The sequence below is a fragment of the Phocoena phocoena genome, chromosome 1 (assembly GCF_963924675.1).
Source record: "Phocoena phocoena chromosome 1, mPhoPho1.1, whole genome shotgun sequence".
Lineage (NCBI taxonomy): Eukaryota > Metazoa > Chordata > Mammalia > Artiodactyla > Phocoenidae > Phocoena > Phocoena phocoena.
The window spans coordinates 159,382,531-159,399,672 of record NC_089219.1 but is presented as its reverse complement, the minus strand read 5'-3'; the positions used below and the strand labels follow the sequence as shown (position 1 = coordinate 159,399,672).

Below are 17,142 nucleotides of genomic sequence, written 5' to 3'. Positions count from 1 at the left end.
AGTGCTCATAACAATTACTAAGTTTATTTTTAGTAAAAATCATAATTCTAATTTTCCCCAAATAATACTCATTGCTGATCTTCACAAAATTTGTACTATATTTCTCATAAACTTTTACTTAAGCATTCTTAAGGGAATAAATACACTCTTAAGGAACAAAACAATTCATTTTATCAATCATGCTTACTGTTTCTAAGTATTCTCTTTTTGATACCATTGTAAGAATGTAGGATTATAATATAACATTTTTTCTTTTTCATTTCAAGTCCTTGAAATATTCCTTCCAGACAAAAGACCGTTTGTGTTTTGTGATGGAATATGTTAATGGGGGAGAGGTGAGTCAAGAAGTATAACCAGCACTTGCATTTGCATGGTAGTATTGTTATTTTTTAAAACTTATTTACAATACAAGTTATAACGTAATAGTTCTCTACTTCTTGATAGGGATTTGTATAGCTCTTTCTACTATTTTAGTAAATGGGAGCTAAATAATTTTCTAATGAAATATAAGGATCATTTATTTTTTACAATGACTTCTATGTATAGGAACGTTTAATCATACTCTTTTTTCTAAATTTTTTAAATGCAAAAAAATGTTACTACAGATATGATTTTTAAAATCATGGTTTTTAATTTTGAAAACCAGAAATAGAGGGTTTATGATGCTTTACATAGTTCTTCCTAAAGATTTGTGAAACTTATGAAAAATTATTTTGTGCATTTTAAACTCTGTTTAACAATAGGCCATAGGCACATTGTGGTTGAGTTCTGCCTTCTTCTACATAGTAGTTAGAATAACTTTGACTGTATGTAAGGGATTTTTAAGGAATTTTGTAGTTTTGAAGGAAAAGTCAATCATTTTAGTAGTATATTTCACCTATTACTTTATTCTTTCTCCTCCCTATATTTGATCAAAATAAATGCGAAGGGAAAATGTAATTAACTGCACTAGTTAACTGGAAATATTTCACATTGTGAGTGTTCTGAAATAAGTTTAATTATTAAATAAGGGCTTGTATCTCACAGACCTTAAAACAGTCTTATTATCTGAAAGGAGGGAAGGAAGAGAGGGAAGGAGGAATGGAAGAAAAGAGAGGGTGGGGGGGGAGGAAAAGAAAGAAACAAAGAAAGGAGGGAAAGAGAGGGAGGGAGGGAGGAAGGAAGGAGGGAAGGAAGGAAGAAGAAAATATCCCTTATACAATATTTTCCCCTATAGAATTATCAGACTTATAGGAATTAGTCTATAGCAAAAAATTCATGCGTTCATTTGGTAAACACATTTTGAGTGCCTTGGCAGTGTGAGTTTATCCAAATGTGTTAAGAATTTATAATTTATCTTATAACTGTATTACAAATAGTATATAGTGAAAGAGCTTTAAATTTATCTTATAAGTGTATTATTATATAGTGAAAGACCTAAGTGTTAATAAATTCATAAAAGAAAATGTGTTATGGATGATCTAGCATTTAGGGTAAGCTTAATGAGATTTCATCAGGGGAACTGATTTGAGAGGATATTTCAGGCGGAGAGGAAGATATGAGCAGAATCACTGGTAGGCAAGCACAGAGGAAGAAGTTGAGTAGTTAGATTATAATAGCCCAGGCATGGGACTTCTCTACTGGTGCAGTGGTTAAGAATCAGCCTGCCAGCGTAGGGGACACAGGTTCAAACCCTGTTCCGGGAAGATCCCACATGCCGCAGAGCAACTAAGCCCGTGCACCACAACTACTGAGCCTGCGCTTTAGAGCCCGCGAGCCACAACTACTGAGCCCTCATGCCACAGCTATTGAAGCGTACACGCTTAGAGCCCATGCACTGCAACAGGAGAAGCCACCGCAATAAGAAGCATGTGTACCGCAACGAAGAGTAGCCCTGGGTCGCAGCAACTAGAGAAAGCCCACGTGCAGCAGCAAAGACCCAACACAGCCAAAAATAAATAAATAAAATTAATAAATTTATTTTAAAAAAAGACATATCAAAAGTGACTTTTGGTTGGGGTCAGGAAAATTAACATATACAGTGAGTTTATGAAGAATGTGTTAAGGGTAAAATTATAAATTTGGGTTTGAAAAGCTTTTTCCTAAGGTTCTAAGAAAAACATATGTGGAGATATCACAGAGAATAAATAAAGGGTCAGAATATGGATACAGATTTGGGAGCAATTCCCATAAAGACTGTAACTTAAGTTATGGAAGTGGATATTTCCTATTTTGTGGGAAATGAAATTGGTGAAACTTCTATGTTAGTATCTATCAAAATTAAAAGAGCACGTATTCTGGGACCCAGCAATTTCATTTCCAGGAATTTATCCTACAAACATACTGACAAATATACCACAGAATAATATATGGATAAATATATCCATTGCACTATTGTAGTACCTTAAATGAGCATTCAGTAAGGAGACTGCTTAATCAGTGTTACATTCACGCAGTGAAATACTTTATATCCATTAACAAGAATGAGGTAGCCCAATATGGGCTGAGACAAGGCAATTTCTAAGATATATTATGAAATAAGAAAAACAAGGTGCAGACAGAATGTAAAGTATGCTTCTATTGTGTTAAAGTAAGACCATATATATGTGTATATATGTCTGTGTATACACTGAGTATCTCTGAAATTATGTACTGGACATTATTGCTTACCTTTGGGAAGGCAAGCTGAGTCACTGGGGAAAAGATGGGCGGACAACTTATTTTTCACTTATTTATTCTTGTGCAGCTTTTGTATTTTGTGTATTAAAATTGAAGGAAGGAAGATAGGCAGGCAGATGGATGGAGGGATGGATGGATGGATGACCAGGGGAGAGAATATTACATAGGGAAATGATAAACTGCAGGCAAAATCTTGGAGAAGCACTCTTAAATTGCAGAAGTACTCTTAGACAGTATCATGTGTTTGCATCCATTACAAAAATTAGCACATTGTTTTATAATTATGTATTTACTTGTCTATCTTTCCTACTAGACTCAGAGCTCCCTAAGGGGCTTACTGGTATAACTCTGGCACCTTCAAATATTTATTGGATGTTTTGAATGAGTAAATAAGTGAATAGATGAACAGATTCCCTCAGGGAACAGGGATGAAAGAAGTTAGCAAAAGTGGTAAACTAGGAACTGCTGAGAAATAGGAAGAAAAATAGAAAGTAATATGGTATATAGTTTACTTTAGAAAAAAAGCTGAAAATGTTTTTTCAGGGGGAAGTATCTTTGAGTGTATTTATAAAGTGCATATTTATTATGAGCAGGACACGCTGGTAGATACTATGGGGCATACAAATCTCAATTAAACATAACTTTTACCCTCAAAGAGTTTATGATCTAGTGGGGAAGATTAGGTACAAAAGTTATACTAAGTGTAAAGTGATAATTATCACTTTTATCAGAAGCATAGATTAAGGACCATGGGACTTCACAGGAAAGAAAGAAGAATTTTGGATGGTGGGATGAAAGGAAGCTGCCTAGAAGCTTAGTAGAGGGAGCTAGGTGGCACCTGCACTTTTATTCTAAACCTAGAGTACTTCGGCGATTAATCAATTGATGACTGTTAAAAAAATTTTTTTTTACACAAAAGCATATTTTCAGACTAGCCAGATGGTTTTCTTTAGCGATGGGATTATTTCACCTATTAAACTTATCTGAGAAGGAAATCTGTATTCAGTATATGCTTATGGTGACTTATTTTATTTTGGTTTCGCTTTAGGTTCACCATGCCATTATTCTGCTCAGGGATGCTTCCTAGAAATGCAGAAAACTCAATTGCTGTAGAAAAACTACTAAATGTAGAACTTACATTTTTGAGATAAGATTGAAGTAGAGAGAATTAAAGTACAGAAATCTACAAATTCATACAAACAATCCATACCAACACTTATTGATACACCATGAGTTTCCCAAATGTGGAATGTCTGTGTGGTATCTAGGAAACTTGAGCAGAGAACACTAGCCTGTTGAAAAGTAAGCTCTGGTAAATTGATAGTACTCATCCAAATGGCAGCATCCTCAAATCTCTTTCTATCCAGTGTTTGCCCAGAGATAGGCTTCTCTAGTGGACCCATTGAAGTTAATTATAACTAGCTAAGTTTTCACTCAATTCATATTTATTGTCTGTTGATTTTTAATTAGCAATAGTATTCTTTTAGCTTATGTTCTGGAATGTTTATTTTGAAGCATAAGATCAACAGCTGAGACATTTCTTTTCTTATACTTTCTTCACATTTTTGTGACTATCTGGACTTCTTTCAGCCTGATAGACCGCACAAGAGTTTAGCATGCTCATGGCCATGCTTGTTATTATCCCAGCATTTGACAATATTGTTTAAAGCACTACATAATCTTGGTGGAAGTAGATTATGAGAGAAATACTGGTTGTGAAAAATCAACAGTGGCTGCTTATAGGCGTATCAGCACAATGGAGTCATATAATAATTTTATTTAATTTATATGAACTCAAAGAAATAGGCCCAGCAAGAGATAACATAGATAGATAGGAAGGAAGGAGGGAAGGAGGGAGAGAGGGAGGGGAGGAAGGAGAGTGGAAGGGAAGGAAAGAAGGAAATGGTGATTCTGCCATTCCGCTTGCTGAGTATATTCAGAGTGACCTGAAGATGAGAGAGAAATTTGCTATTCTTTTATTCCACGTCAGTTTCTACTTGCCATCCTTAGAGTTTCATGGGATATAAATTCTAGTGCTTAAAAATACATAGTTTTTATAAAACATTGTCATTAAGTGCATCGTAAGTAGAGGTGTTCATCTAAAGAAACTATATTATTTCAATGCTAGAGGAAAAACTGTGCTGAGCTTGACTATATTGAGACAGTATATTGGTCTTCAGTGTAGTACCTTCCTAAGGAATTTCCAAGGTTGATTTTGGTTATACCTCATAATCTATGTGTTAACTTTAGAACCCACTCCATTATAGTCCATTTGCCTATTAAATATTTAATGAGTAACTACTATGAGTTGGAACTCAGAGGATGTAGAAATAAGGAAAATATGGTACTTTACTTTAGAAGATGAGTATCTAATTGGAGAGACAGACAAGAAAATATACATATGCAGTGTCATTATTGCTATGAAAACACTGGTTGCTCTGGGATACAGAGAATGCCTATTTGAATCAATCCAAAAGGAAGGAGGAGAATGCCAGGGTAGGAAACACTTCTTAAAGTAGTTGCTAAGCTAAGTCTTGAATGTAACTGTAAGTTACATGAATAAGGATGAGAGGGAGAGCATTCCTACACAGAGAAAATAGAATGTTTAGAGTGTGATGGAGCTCATGCAAGCTCTCCCCGATCTCCCCAGATGTAGCACAGTATGGATGATGCATAGAGTCCTGCAGAGAAAAGCCAGAAGAATCTAACCAGGTAGGTAGGGTCATGTTAGGACAGATCTCTCCCAAGTAATTTAGATTTTATCCTGAAGGCAGTGAAGCGTCATGGAAGGACGTCTGTATGAAATGTTTTACAAAGAAGACTTTGGTAGTGGTATGAGGCATGTATTGGAAAAGACAAAATTGGATACAGGGAAACTACTTAGAAGCTACTGAAGTTGGAAGGTTTTGGTAATCCGATCATAAAAATGATAAGGTTGTTAATTGAGCCAGTATTAGTGAGAAGGAAACAAATTCTGAATGGTGTTTAGGTACTAGAATTCCCAGGATTTAATGACTAAATGGAGAGAAAGGGAAACATCACACAGTTTCCTATTTGCTGCTTGGGGAATTGTGTGGATGCTGGGCTGTTTGTAAAATCAGGAAACACAGTAAAAGGAATGAGTTCTGAGTTGATCATCCTGTATGTGAGTTACCTCGTGGGGATCTGAAGGAAGTAGGAGAGTCAGGTCAGAGATACAAATATCCATCAGCAGCAATGCGGAAACGAAGGAAGGAAAGAAATGTCCAGTGTGAGAACAGTGTGTAGTTAGAAAAATAAATGGCTAAGAATGGTGCCTGAAGATACCAACATCAGACATGTTGGTGTTGAGAGAAGCCTAAGGAGGATTCTGGATAGAAAGAGCCAGACAAGAGAAGCCTTAAAAGTTAAGGAAAGCATATTAAGTGTAAGAGTATAGTAAAGATATACAACTGAAAGATAGCAACTGAATTCATTGGATTTGACATCTACTACTAGTTTCTAAGCAGAGTACCATGGATTCTTCTTTTTTTCTGGCATGATGCAAGGTATGTACCTTGGCTATAGTATAGAATATACAAGGGTTGGTTTGGAGCTCAGTAGAACAAGGTTATGAAAGTTCAGTGAAACCTTTGGTGGACAGTAAGTCAGCATCTGGAGATTATAAAAGTACTCTAATAATGTGACCAATCACACTGCTGCTGACATATCCAAGCCACTCTCTTTTTGTAGCTTAAGTATTATCAAATTCATATGAGAAGCAGAAAAATATTGTGGGGAGAAAAAGTAAACTGAACACTGACTAAGGTGTTTAGTTTGATTTAGAATGTCTCTACTTAGGACTCTTTCCCAAAATCTTACTCATAGCCTTATTTCTTTCAGGCCTGTAAACCAAACCTCTATAAATCCCTCTCCAGGCTGAAATCTCCTGGAGGTTAAGAGATTCATTAGTGGGGAAAGGAAAATCATTACAAAGATTTTGTAAATAATAAATTTTTCACATTCTTCTATATTCTTTATGTGGGTACAACTGAACCTAACACTCTCCGTTATTTAATATTCTTGTCCACATTTTAGTTCATTGTACGCTCTATAGTAAGCCCTTTGATAAAATTCATTTTCTTTTTGCATATGACTTCCAGTTTCATGCCAATCTTGAGATCCTCTCATACTTATTTCAGATTCTCATTATCTGGCTGGCATTTTGTCTTCAATTATCTCATTTTAAATTCACATGAGACAGAAGTGCCGGCAGTCAGCATTCTAGTTCTACTTACAAATTTGTGGAGGTGTGACTTGGGTGATTTTTAAATTAAAAGTATCATTTCATATTCATAGTGATGATTTTCTAAATTTTACTAAATTTATAGATATATAAATATCTGTTGTCAAGAGACTGACAAGCTAAATTCTTTACTACTTTAGTTATTAATATATTACATAGATTTTATCAGAATTCTATTGTTTTCACCCAAAGCTTTTTCAAAAAGTCTCAAGACAAGAAGGATGCATTATAATATTCACATTAGCACATAAAGGTAAAATAAATTCGGGAATTTTTTTTTACATCTTTATTGAAGTATAATTGCTTTACAATGGTGTGTTAGTTTCTGCTTTATAACAAAGTGAATCAGTTATACATATACATATGTTCCCATATCTCCTCCCTCTTGCATCTCCCTCCCTCCCACCCTCCCTATCCCACCCCTCTAGGTGGTCACAAAGCACCGAGCTGATCTCCCTGTGCTATGCGGCTGCTTCCCGCTAGCTATCTATTTTACGTTTGGTAGTGTATATATGTCCGTGCCAATCTCTCACTTTGTCACAGCTTACCCTTCCCCCTCCCCATATCTTCAAGTACATTCTCTAGTAGGTCTGTGTCTTTATACCTGTCTTACCCCTAGGTTCTTCAAGACATTTTTTTTTCTTAAATTCCATACATATATGTTAGCATACGGTATTTGTTTTTCTCTTTCTGACATACTTCACTCTGTATGACAGACTCTTGGTCCATCCACCTCATTACAAATAGCTCAGTTTCGTTTCTTTTTATGGCTGAGTAATATTCCATTGTATATATGTGCCACATCTTCTTTATCCATTCATCTGATAATGGACACTTAGGTTATTTCCATCTCTGGGCCATTGTAAATAGAGCTGCAATGAACACTTTGGTACATGACTCTTTTTGAATTATGGTTTTCTCAGGGAATATGCCCAGTAGTGGGATTGCTGGGTCATATGGTAGTTCTATTTGTAGATTTTTAAGGAACCTCCATACTATTCTCCATAGTGGCTGTACCAATTTACATTCCCACCAGCAGTGCAAGAGTGTTCCCTTTTCTCCACACCCTCTCCAGCATTTATTGTTTCTAGATTTTTTGATGATGGCCGTTCTGACTGGTGTGAGATGATATCTCATTGTAGTTTTGATGTGCATTTCTCTAATGATTAATGATGTTGAGCATTCTTTCATGTGTTTGTTGCCAATCTGTATATCTTCTTTGGAGAAATGTCTATTTAGGTCATCTGCCCATTTTTGGATTCGGTTGTTTGTTTTTTTGTTATTCAGCTGCATGAGCTGCTTGTAAATTTTGGAGATTAATCCTTTGTCAGTTGCTTCATTTGCAAATATTTTCTCCCATTCTGAGAGTTGTCTTTTGGTCTTGTTTATGGTTTCCTTTGCTGTGCAAAAGCTTTGAAGTTTCATTAGGTCCAATTTGTTTATTTTTGTTTTTATTTCCATTTCTCTAGGATGTGGGTCAAAAAGGATCTTGCTGTGATTTATGTCATAGAGTGTTCTGCCTATGTTTTCCTCTAAGAGTTTGATAGCTTCTGGCCTTACATTTAGGTCTTTAATCCATTTTGAGCTTATTTTTGTGTATGGTGTTAGGGAGTGATCTAATCTCATACTTTTACATGTACCTGTCCAGTCTTCCCAGCACCACTTATTGAAGAGGCTGTCCTTTCTCCACTGTACATTCCTGCCTCCTTTATCAAAGACAAGGTGACCATATGTGCATGGGTTTATCTCTGGGCTTTCTATCCTGTTCCATTGATCTATCTTTCTGTTTTTGTGCCAGTACCATACTGTCTTGATTACTGTAGCTTTGTAATATAGTCTGAAGTCAGGGAGCCTGATTCCTCCAGCTCCGTTTTTCATTCTCAGGATTGCTTTGGCTATTCGGGGTCTTTTGTGTTTCCATGCAGATTGTGAAATTTTTTGTTCTAGTTCTGTGAAAAATGCCAGTGGTAGTTTGATAGGGATTGCATTGAATCTGTAGATTGCTTTGGGTAGTAGAGTCATTTTCACAATGTTGATTCTTCCAATCCAAGAACGTGGTATATCTCTCCATCTATTTGTATCATCTTTAATTTCTTTCATCAGTGTCATAATTTTCTGCATACAGGTCTTTTGTCTCCTTAGGTAGGTTTATTCCTAGATATTTTAATTTTTTGTTGTTGCCATGGTAAATGGGAGTGTTTTCTTGATTTCACTTTCAGATTTTTCATCATTAGTGTATAGGAATGCCAGAGATTTCTGTGCATTAATTTTGTATCCTGCTACTTTACCAAATTCATTTATTAGCTCTAGTAGTTTTCTGGTAGCATCTTTAGGATGCTCTATGTCTAGTATCATGTCATCTGCAAACAGTGACAGCTTAACTTCTTATTTTCCAATTTGGATTCCTTTTATTTCCTTTCCTTCTCTGATTGCTGTGGCTAAAACTTCCAAACTATGTTGAATAATAGTGGTGAGAGTCGGCAACCTTGGCTTGTTCCTGATCTTAGCGGAAATGCTTTCAATTTTTCACCATTGAGGACGATGTGGCTGTGGGTTTGTCATATATGGCCTTTATTATGTTGAGGAAAGTTCCCTCTATGCCTACTTTCTGCAGGGTTTTTATCATAAATTGGTGTTGAATTTTGTCGAAAGCTTTCTCTGTATCTATTGAGATGATCATATGGTGTTTCTCCTTCAATTTGTTAATATGGTGTATCACGTTGATTGATTTGCATATATTGAAGAATCCTTGCATTCCTGGAATAAACCCCGCTTGATCATGGTGCATGATCCTTTTAATGTGCTGTTGGATTCTGTTTGCTAGTATTTTGCTGAGGATTTTTGCATCTATGTTCATCAGTGATATTGGCCTGTAGTCTTCTTTCTTTGTGACATCCTTGTTTGGTTTTGGTATCAGGTTGATGGTGGCTTCGTAGAATGAGTTTGGGAGTGTTCCTCCCTCTGCTATATTTTGGAAGCGTTTGAGAAGGGTAGGTGTTAACTCTTCTCTAAATGTTAGATAGAATTCACCTGTGAAGCCATCTGGTCCTGGGCTTTTGTTTGTTGGAAGATTTTTAATCACAGTTTCAATTTCAGTGCTTGTGATTGGTCTGTTCATATTTTCTGTTTCTTCCTGATTCAGTCTTGGCAGGTTGTGCATTTCTAAGAATTTGTCCATTTCTTCCAGGTTGTCCATTTTATGGGCATAGAGTTGCTTGTAGTAATCTCCCATGATGTTTGGTATTTCTGCAGTGTCAGTTGTTACTTCTCCTTTTTCATTTCTAATTCTATTGATTTGAGTCTTCTCCCTTTTCTTCTTGATGAGTCTGGCTAATGGTTTATCAATTTTGTTTATCTTTGCAAAGAACGAGCTTTTAGTTTTATTGATCTTTGCTATCGAATCCTTCATTTCTTTTTCATTTATTTCTGATCCGATCTTTATGGTTTCTTTCCTTCTGCCAACTTTGGGGTTTTTTTTCTTCTTCTTTCTCTAATTGCTTGAGGTGCAAGGTTAGGTTGTTTATTTGAGATGTTTCCTTTTTCTTAAGGTAGGATTGTATTGCTATAAACTTCCCTCTTAGAACTGCTTTTGCTGTTTCCCATAGTTTTTGGGTTGTTGGGTCTCCATTGTCATTTGTTTCTAGGTATTTTTTGATTTCCTCTTTGATTTCTTCAGTGATCTCTTGGATATGTAGTAGTGTATTGTTTAGCCTCCGTGTGTTTGTATTTTTTACAGATCTTTTCCTGTAATTGATATCTAGTCTCATAGCATTGTGGTTGGAAAAGGTACTTGATACAACTTCAATTTTCTTAAATTTACCAAGGCTTGCTTTTGACCCAAAATATGATCTATACTGGAGAATGTGCCATGAGCATTTGAGAAAAGTGTGTATTCTTTTGTTTTTGGACGGAATTTCCTATAAATATTAATTAAGTCCATCTTGTTTAATGTATCATTTAAAGCTTGTGTTTCCTTATTTATTTTCATTTTGGATGATCTGTCCATGGGTGAAAGTGGGGTGTTAAAGTCCCCTACTATGAATGTGTTACTGTCGATTTCCCCTTTTATGGCTGTTAGTATTTGCCTTATGTATTGCGTTTCTCCTATGTTGGGTGCATAAATATTTACAATTGTTATATCTTCTTCTTGGATCGATCCCTTGATCATTATGTAGTGTCCTTCTTTGTCTCTTGTAATAGTCTTTATTTTAAAGTCTATTTTGTGTGATATGAGAATTGCTACTCCAGCTTTCTTTTGGTTTCCATTTGCATGGAATATCTTTTTCCATCCCCTTGCTTTCAGTCTGTATGTGTCTCTAGGTCTGAAGTGGGTCTTTGTAGACAGCATATATATGAGTCTTGTTTTTGTATCGATTCAGCCAATCTATGTCTTTTGGTGGGAGGACTTAGTCCATTTACATTTAAGGCAATTATTGATATGTATGTTCCTATTCCCATTTTCTTAGTTGTTTTGGGTTCATTATTGTAGGTCTTTTCCTTCTCTTGTGTTTCTTGGCTAGAGAAGTTCCTTTAGCATTTGTTGTAAAGCTAGTTTGGTGGTGCTGAACTCTCAGCTTTTGCTTGTCTGTAAAGGTTTTAATTTCTCCATCAAATCTGAATGAGATCCTTGCTGGGTAGAGTAATCTTGGTTGCAAGTTTTTCTCCTTCATCACTTTAAATATTTCCTGCCAGTCCCTTCTGGCTTGCAGAGTTTCTGCTGAAAGATCAGCTGTTAACCTTATGGGGATTCCCTTGTGTGTTATTTGTTTTTCCCTTGCTGCTTTTAATATGTTTTCTTTGTATTTAATTTTTGAAAGTTTGATTAATATGTGTCTTGGAGTATTTCTTCTTGAATTTATCCTGTATGGAAGTCTCTGTGCTTCCTGGACTTGATTAACTATTTCTTTTCCCATATTAGGGAAGTTTTCAATTATAATCTCTTCAAATATTTTCTCAATCCCTTTCTTTTTCTCTTCTTCTTCTGGAACTCCTATAATTCGAATGTTGGTGCGTTTAATGTTGTCCCAGAGGTCTCTGAGACTGTCCTCAGTTCTTTTCATTCTTTTTTCTTTATTCTGCTTTGCAGTAGTTATTTCCACTATTTTATCTCCCAGGTCAGTTATCCATTCTTCTGCCTCAGTTATTCTGCTATTGATCCCTTCTAGAGTATTTTTAATTTCAGTTATTGTGTTGTTCATCGTTGCTTGTTTCCTCTTTAGTTCTTCTAGATCCTTGTTAAATGTTTCTTGCATTTTGTCTATTCTATTTCCAAGATTTTGGATCATTTTTACTATCATTATTCTGAATTTTTTTTCAGGTAGACTGCCTATTTCCTCTTCATTTGTTAGGTCGGTGGGTTTTTACCTTGCTCTTTCATCTGCTGTGTGTTTTTCTGTCTTCTCATTTTGCTTATCTTACTGTGTTTGGGGTCTCCTTTTTGCAGGCTGCAGGATTGTAGTTCCTATTGTTTTTGGTGTGTGTCCCCAGTGACTAAATTTGGTTCAGTGGGTTGTGTAGGCTTCCTGGTGGAGGGGACTAGTGCCTGTGTTCTGATGGATGAGGCTTGATCTTGTCTTTCTGGTGAGCAGGTCTACGTTTGGTGGTGTGTTTTGGGGTATCTGTGGACCTATTATGGTTTTAGGCATCCTTTCTGCTAATGGGTGGGGTTGTGTTCCTGTCTTGCTAGTTGTTTGGCATAGGATGTCCAGCACTGTAGCTTGCTGGTCGTTGAGTGAAGCTGGGTGCTGGTGTTGAGATGGAGATCTCTGGGAGATTTTCGGCGTTTGATATTATATGGAGCTGGGGGGGGGGTCTCTTGTGGACCAGTGTCCTGCAGTTGTCTCTCCCACCTCAGAGGCACAGCACTGACTCCTGGCTGCATCACCAAGAGCCTTTCATCCACACTGCTCAGAATAAAAGGGAGAAAAAGTAGAAAAAAAGAAGGGAAGAAAGAAAAAAGAAAGAAAGAAACAAAGAAAGGAAGGAAGGAAGGAAGGAGGGAGGGAGGAAGGAAGGAGGGAAGGAAGGAAAGAAAGAACGAAAGAAGATAAAATAAAATAAAATAAGGATAAAATAAAATAAAGTTATTAAAATAAAAAATGATTATTATGAAAAACAAATTTTTTTAAAGAAAAAACAAAAAACACGGACGGTTAGAACCCTCGGACAAATGGTGGAAGCAGCTATACAGACAAAGTCTCACACAGAAGCATACACATACACACTCACAAAAAGAGGAAATGGGGAAAAAATAATAAATCTTGCTCTCAAAGTCCACCTCCTCAATTTGAGATGATTCGTTGTCTCTTCATGTATTCCACGGATGCAGGGTATATCAAGTTGATTGTGGAGCTTTAATCCGCTGCTCCTGAGGCTGCTGGGGGAGATTTCCCTTTCTCTTTGTTCTCACAGCTCCCGGGGCTCTGCTTTGGATTTGGCCCCCCTCTGCGTGTAGGTCGCGGGAGGGCGTCTGTTCTTCCCTCCGACAGGATGGGGTTAAAGGAGCCGCTGATGCGGGAGCTCTGGCTCACTCAGGCCGGGAGGAGGGAGGGGTACGGAGTGTAGGGCGAGCCAGCGGCGGCAGAGGCCAGCGGGACGTTGCACCAGCCTGAAGGGCGCTGTGCGTTCTCCCGGGGAAGTTGTCCCTGGATCCCGGGACCCTGGCAGTGGCGGGCTGCACAGGCTCCCCGGATGGGGGGTGTGGATAGTGACCTGTGCTCGCACACAGGCTTCTTGGTGGCAGCAGCAACAGCCTTAGCGTCTCTTGCCCGTCTCTGGGGTCCGCGCTTTTAGCCGCGGCTGGCGCCTATCTCTGGAGCTCCTTTAAGCAGCGCTCTTAATCCCCACTCCTCACACACCAGGAAACAAAGAGGGAAGAAAAAGTCTCTTGCCTCTTCGGCAGGTCCAGTCTTTTCCCCAGGCTCCCTCCTGGCTAGCCGTGGTGCCCTAACCCCCTGCAGGCTATGTTCACGCTGCCAACCCCAGTCCTCTCCCTGGGGAATGTTTTTAGTATATACTTTTATAGTATTTCAAGGCTAGTTTCCCAAAATTTATTTAGCCAATATATCTCTGCATCTAAAGTAAGAATCCAAAGACTTGACTAGCCTCAACATCTAAGATGCTTACTTTTATATCTAGAATATCAGATGAAGTGACTGAAAGTACAGGAGCTGCCCAGGCACTTATCTGTTTTCACAATTTCTCTCCATGTGGTTATGGCACAGGATGGCAATTTCAGGGTAGTCAAACTTCTTGCATAAAGGTTGGATTACCCCAGAGTGCGCATTTCAAGAGAGTGAAAACAGAAGGCACAATATATGTGTAATTTGAGACCATGAAGAAAAGAAACAAAAGAAACAGGAAATGTAACGAAACAATATTTAAATATTAAAAACTCTAATCTCAAAACACAGTATATAGTCATTTGTGTTCTGCATCTTAACACGATACTTTTAATATTCATCAATATTGTTGCATATATCAGTAGCTTATTTCTTTTTATGGCTTTATTATATGGATGATGTATTACAATGTGTTTATATAATCTCTAGTAGATGGACATTTGGTTTTCTTGCAGTTTGGGGCTATTATGAAAAAATTTCTTGTGAATAATCCAGTAGAAATCTTTGTGTGGTTGTATAGTTTCAGTTATCTTAGGTAAATATCTAGGAATACAATTTCTGTGTTATTTGGTATGTTCAACTCATAAGAAACTGCCAAATTGTACCATTTTGTATTTCTAGGATGTTACTTATCATCATCACCACACTTGGCGTGGTTAGTCTTTCTTAATTTTACTCCTTCTAGTTGATGTGTATCTTATAGTTTTAGCTTGAATTTCCTGAATGATTAATGATATTGAACATGTTTTCCTGTGCTGATTTGCCATGTTATGTCTTCTTTACTGAAGTATCTGTTAAAATCTTTGGTCCATGTTTTGATTGGGTTGTTTGCCTTCTTAATATTGAGTAATCAGACTTATTTATATATTCTAGATACAAGTAATTTATCATATATGTTTTGCAAATATTTTCTCCCAGTCTGTGTTCTGCCTTTTCATTTTTTAGCGGGGAATTTTTTTCCTGTGTATATTTTTGTTTAAATACGTTTTTTAAAAGTCATCTTGTTCGTATGTAATTTACATTTAGTAAACTTCACCACTTTTAAGTGTACAATTTAGTGAGTTTTGACAAATGAGTAGTTTACCATCACCACAGTCATGATATAGAACAGTTCTATCACCCAAAGAAGTCTCTCACGCCCCTTTACAGTCAGTTCCTACCATCACCTCCTGTCATCGCAACCACTGATGTGCTTTCTTACAAGTGTCTTTTTAAGGACAGAACCTTTAAATTAGATGAAATACAGTTTATAAGTGTTTTTCTTTTGTGGTTTATGCATTTTGGGTTTAATTTAAAACATCTTTTCCTAACGCAAGTTTGTTAAGATTTTCTCCTATGTTTTCTTCTAGAAGTGTTAATAGTTTTTTGGACTTATATTTAGGTCTGCAGACCATTTCAAGTTAATTTTTGTTTATGGTGCTTTGAGTCAAGGTTCATTTTTTTTGCAACTGGATATTTAATTTTTCCAGCATATTTGTTGAAAAGACTATTTTTTTTCACATTGAATTACCCTGACACCTTTGTCAAAAATCAATTGACCATATATATGTGTGAGATGTTTCTGGACTCGACTCTGTGTATTGATCTATATCCGTCCATCCTTATACTTATATCTGACTGTCTTTAAGACTTTTGCTTTAGAGTAAGTATTGAAATGAGGCAGTTCAAGTCTTCTAATTTTGCTCTTCTTTTTAAAAAGTGTCTTGGCAACCCTAATATTTTCATGTAGATTATAGAATAAGCTTGTTGATTTCTGCATGAAGGTCTACTGGACTTTAATTGATAGTGTAATCTGTTGATCAATTTGGGGAGAATTGACATGTTCACAGTATTGCCTTCTGATCCATGAACATGGTATATTTTTCCAGTTATTTAGATCTTCTTTAATTCTTTCAACAATATAATGTAGTTTTTAGTGTACAGGTCTTGAACATTTTTTGTTAAATGTATCCTTATTTATCTTATTTTTTAATATTATAAATGATTTGTTTAAAGTTTCAAATCTGAATTGTTTGCATATAGAAATGCAGTTGATGTTTACTCATTAGCCTTGAATCCTGCATCCTTGCTCAGTTTGTCTATTTGTTTGTTTGTTCTTAAGTATGTTGAAATTCTCTTTGTAGATGATCACATCATGTGGGAGCAAAGACAGTTTTACTTCCTCTTTTTCAGCCTCAGTGGATTTTCTCTCTTCTTGTCTTATTAAGCTAAGACCTTCAGAGCAATGTTAAATAGCAATGTAAGAGCAGACATCCTTGCCTTATACCAGATCTTAGGGCAAAAGCATTTGTACTTTTCACCATTAAGAATGTTGTTAGCTGTAGGTTTTTCATATATACCCTTTAACAAATTGAAGAAGTTCCTTTCTGTTCCCATTTTGCTAAGCTTTTTTTTTTATAAATCATGATAGGATGTAAAATTTTGTCATATTATTTTTTTGTATCTGTTGGGATGATCATGTGATTTTTCTTCTTTATTCTGTTGATATCTTGAATTTCATTGTTTGTTTTTTTTAATGTTAGACCAACATTGCATTTCTTAGATAAATCCCACTTAGTTATGATGTATTATCCTTTTGGTATGTTGTTGAACCCAGTTTGCTAAAATTTTGTTAAGAATTTTAAATCTTTGTTCACTAGGAATATCATTCTGTAGGGTCCCTTCTCTTCCCTACCCCGAGCAATGTCTCTGGGTTTGGATTCAGGGTAATGCTAACCTCTTAAAATGAGTCAGGCAGCATTGCTTCTTCTATTTTCTGGTAGAATTCACCAGTGAAATTTTGAGACCAACAGTTTTCCTTGTAGGAAGGTTTTTAACAATGAAGTGAAATTTAAAAAATATATTTATGAAAGCATGCATTTTATCTATTTCTTCTTGAGTGAGCTTTGGTTGTGTTTTTCCAGGAATTTATTTCATCTAATTTTTAAAATTTATTTGCTGAATATTGTTCAATTCCTATCTAGTTCTAGACCCTGAGAAGGCAACTGTACTCTATACAAGGTTCCTTCTCTCATGCAATTCATATTATGCAATTATAAAGGAGACTCATGAATGAAATTTCTTCTTAATTGAATAATTTATACATTTATTGTCTCAAGT

General features: G+C 36.2%; 1 protein-coding gene across 2 annotated transcripts in view; it reads left to right on the top strand.

Moving 5' to 3' along the window:
* The window catches only part of AKT3 (AKT serine/threonine kinase 3), a 372,859-nt gene that overhangs the window by 242,689 nt on the left and 113,028 nt on the right, over window positions 1–17,142 (top strand). For both annotated transcript variants that reach the window (XM_065894489.1, XM_065894498.1), the window contains exon 7: window positions 267–335. In XM_065894489.1, the coding sequence (XP_065750561.1) occupies window positions 267–335 (69 nt within the window). The remainder of the gene's footprint in view (window positions 1–266; window positions 336–17,142) is intronic.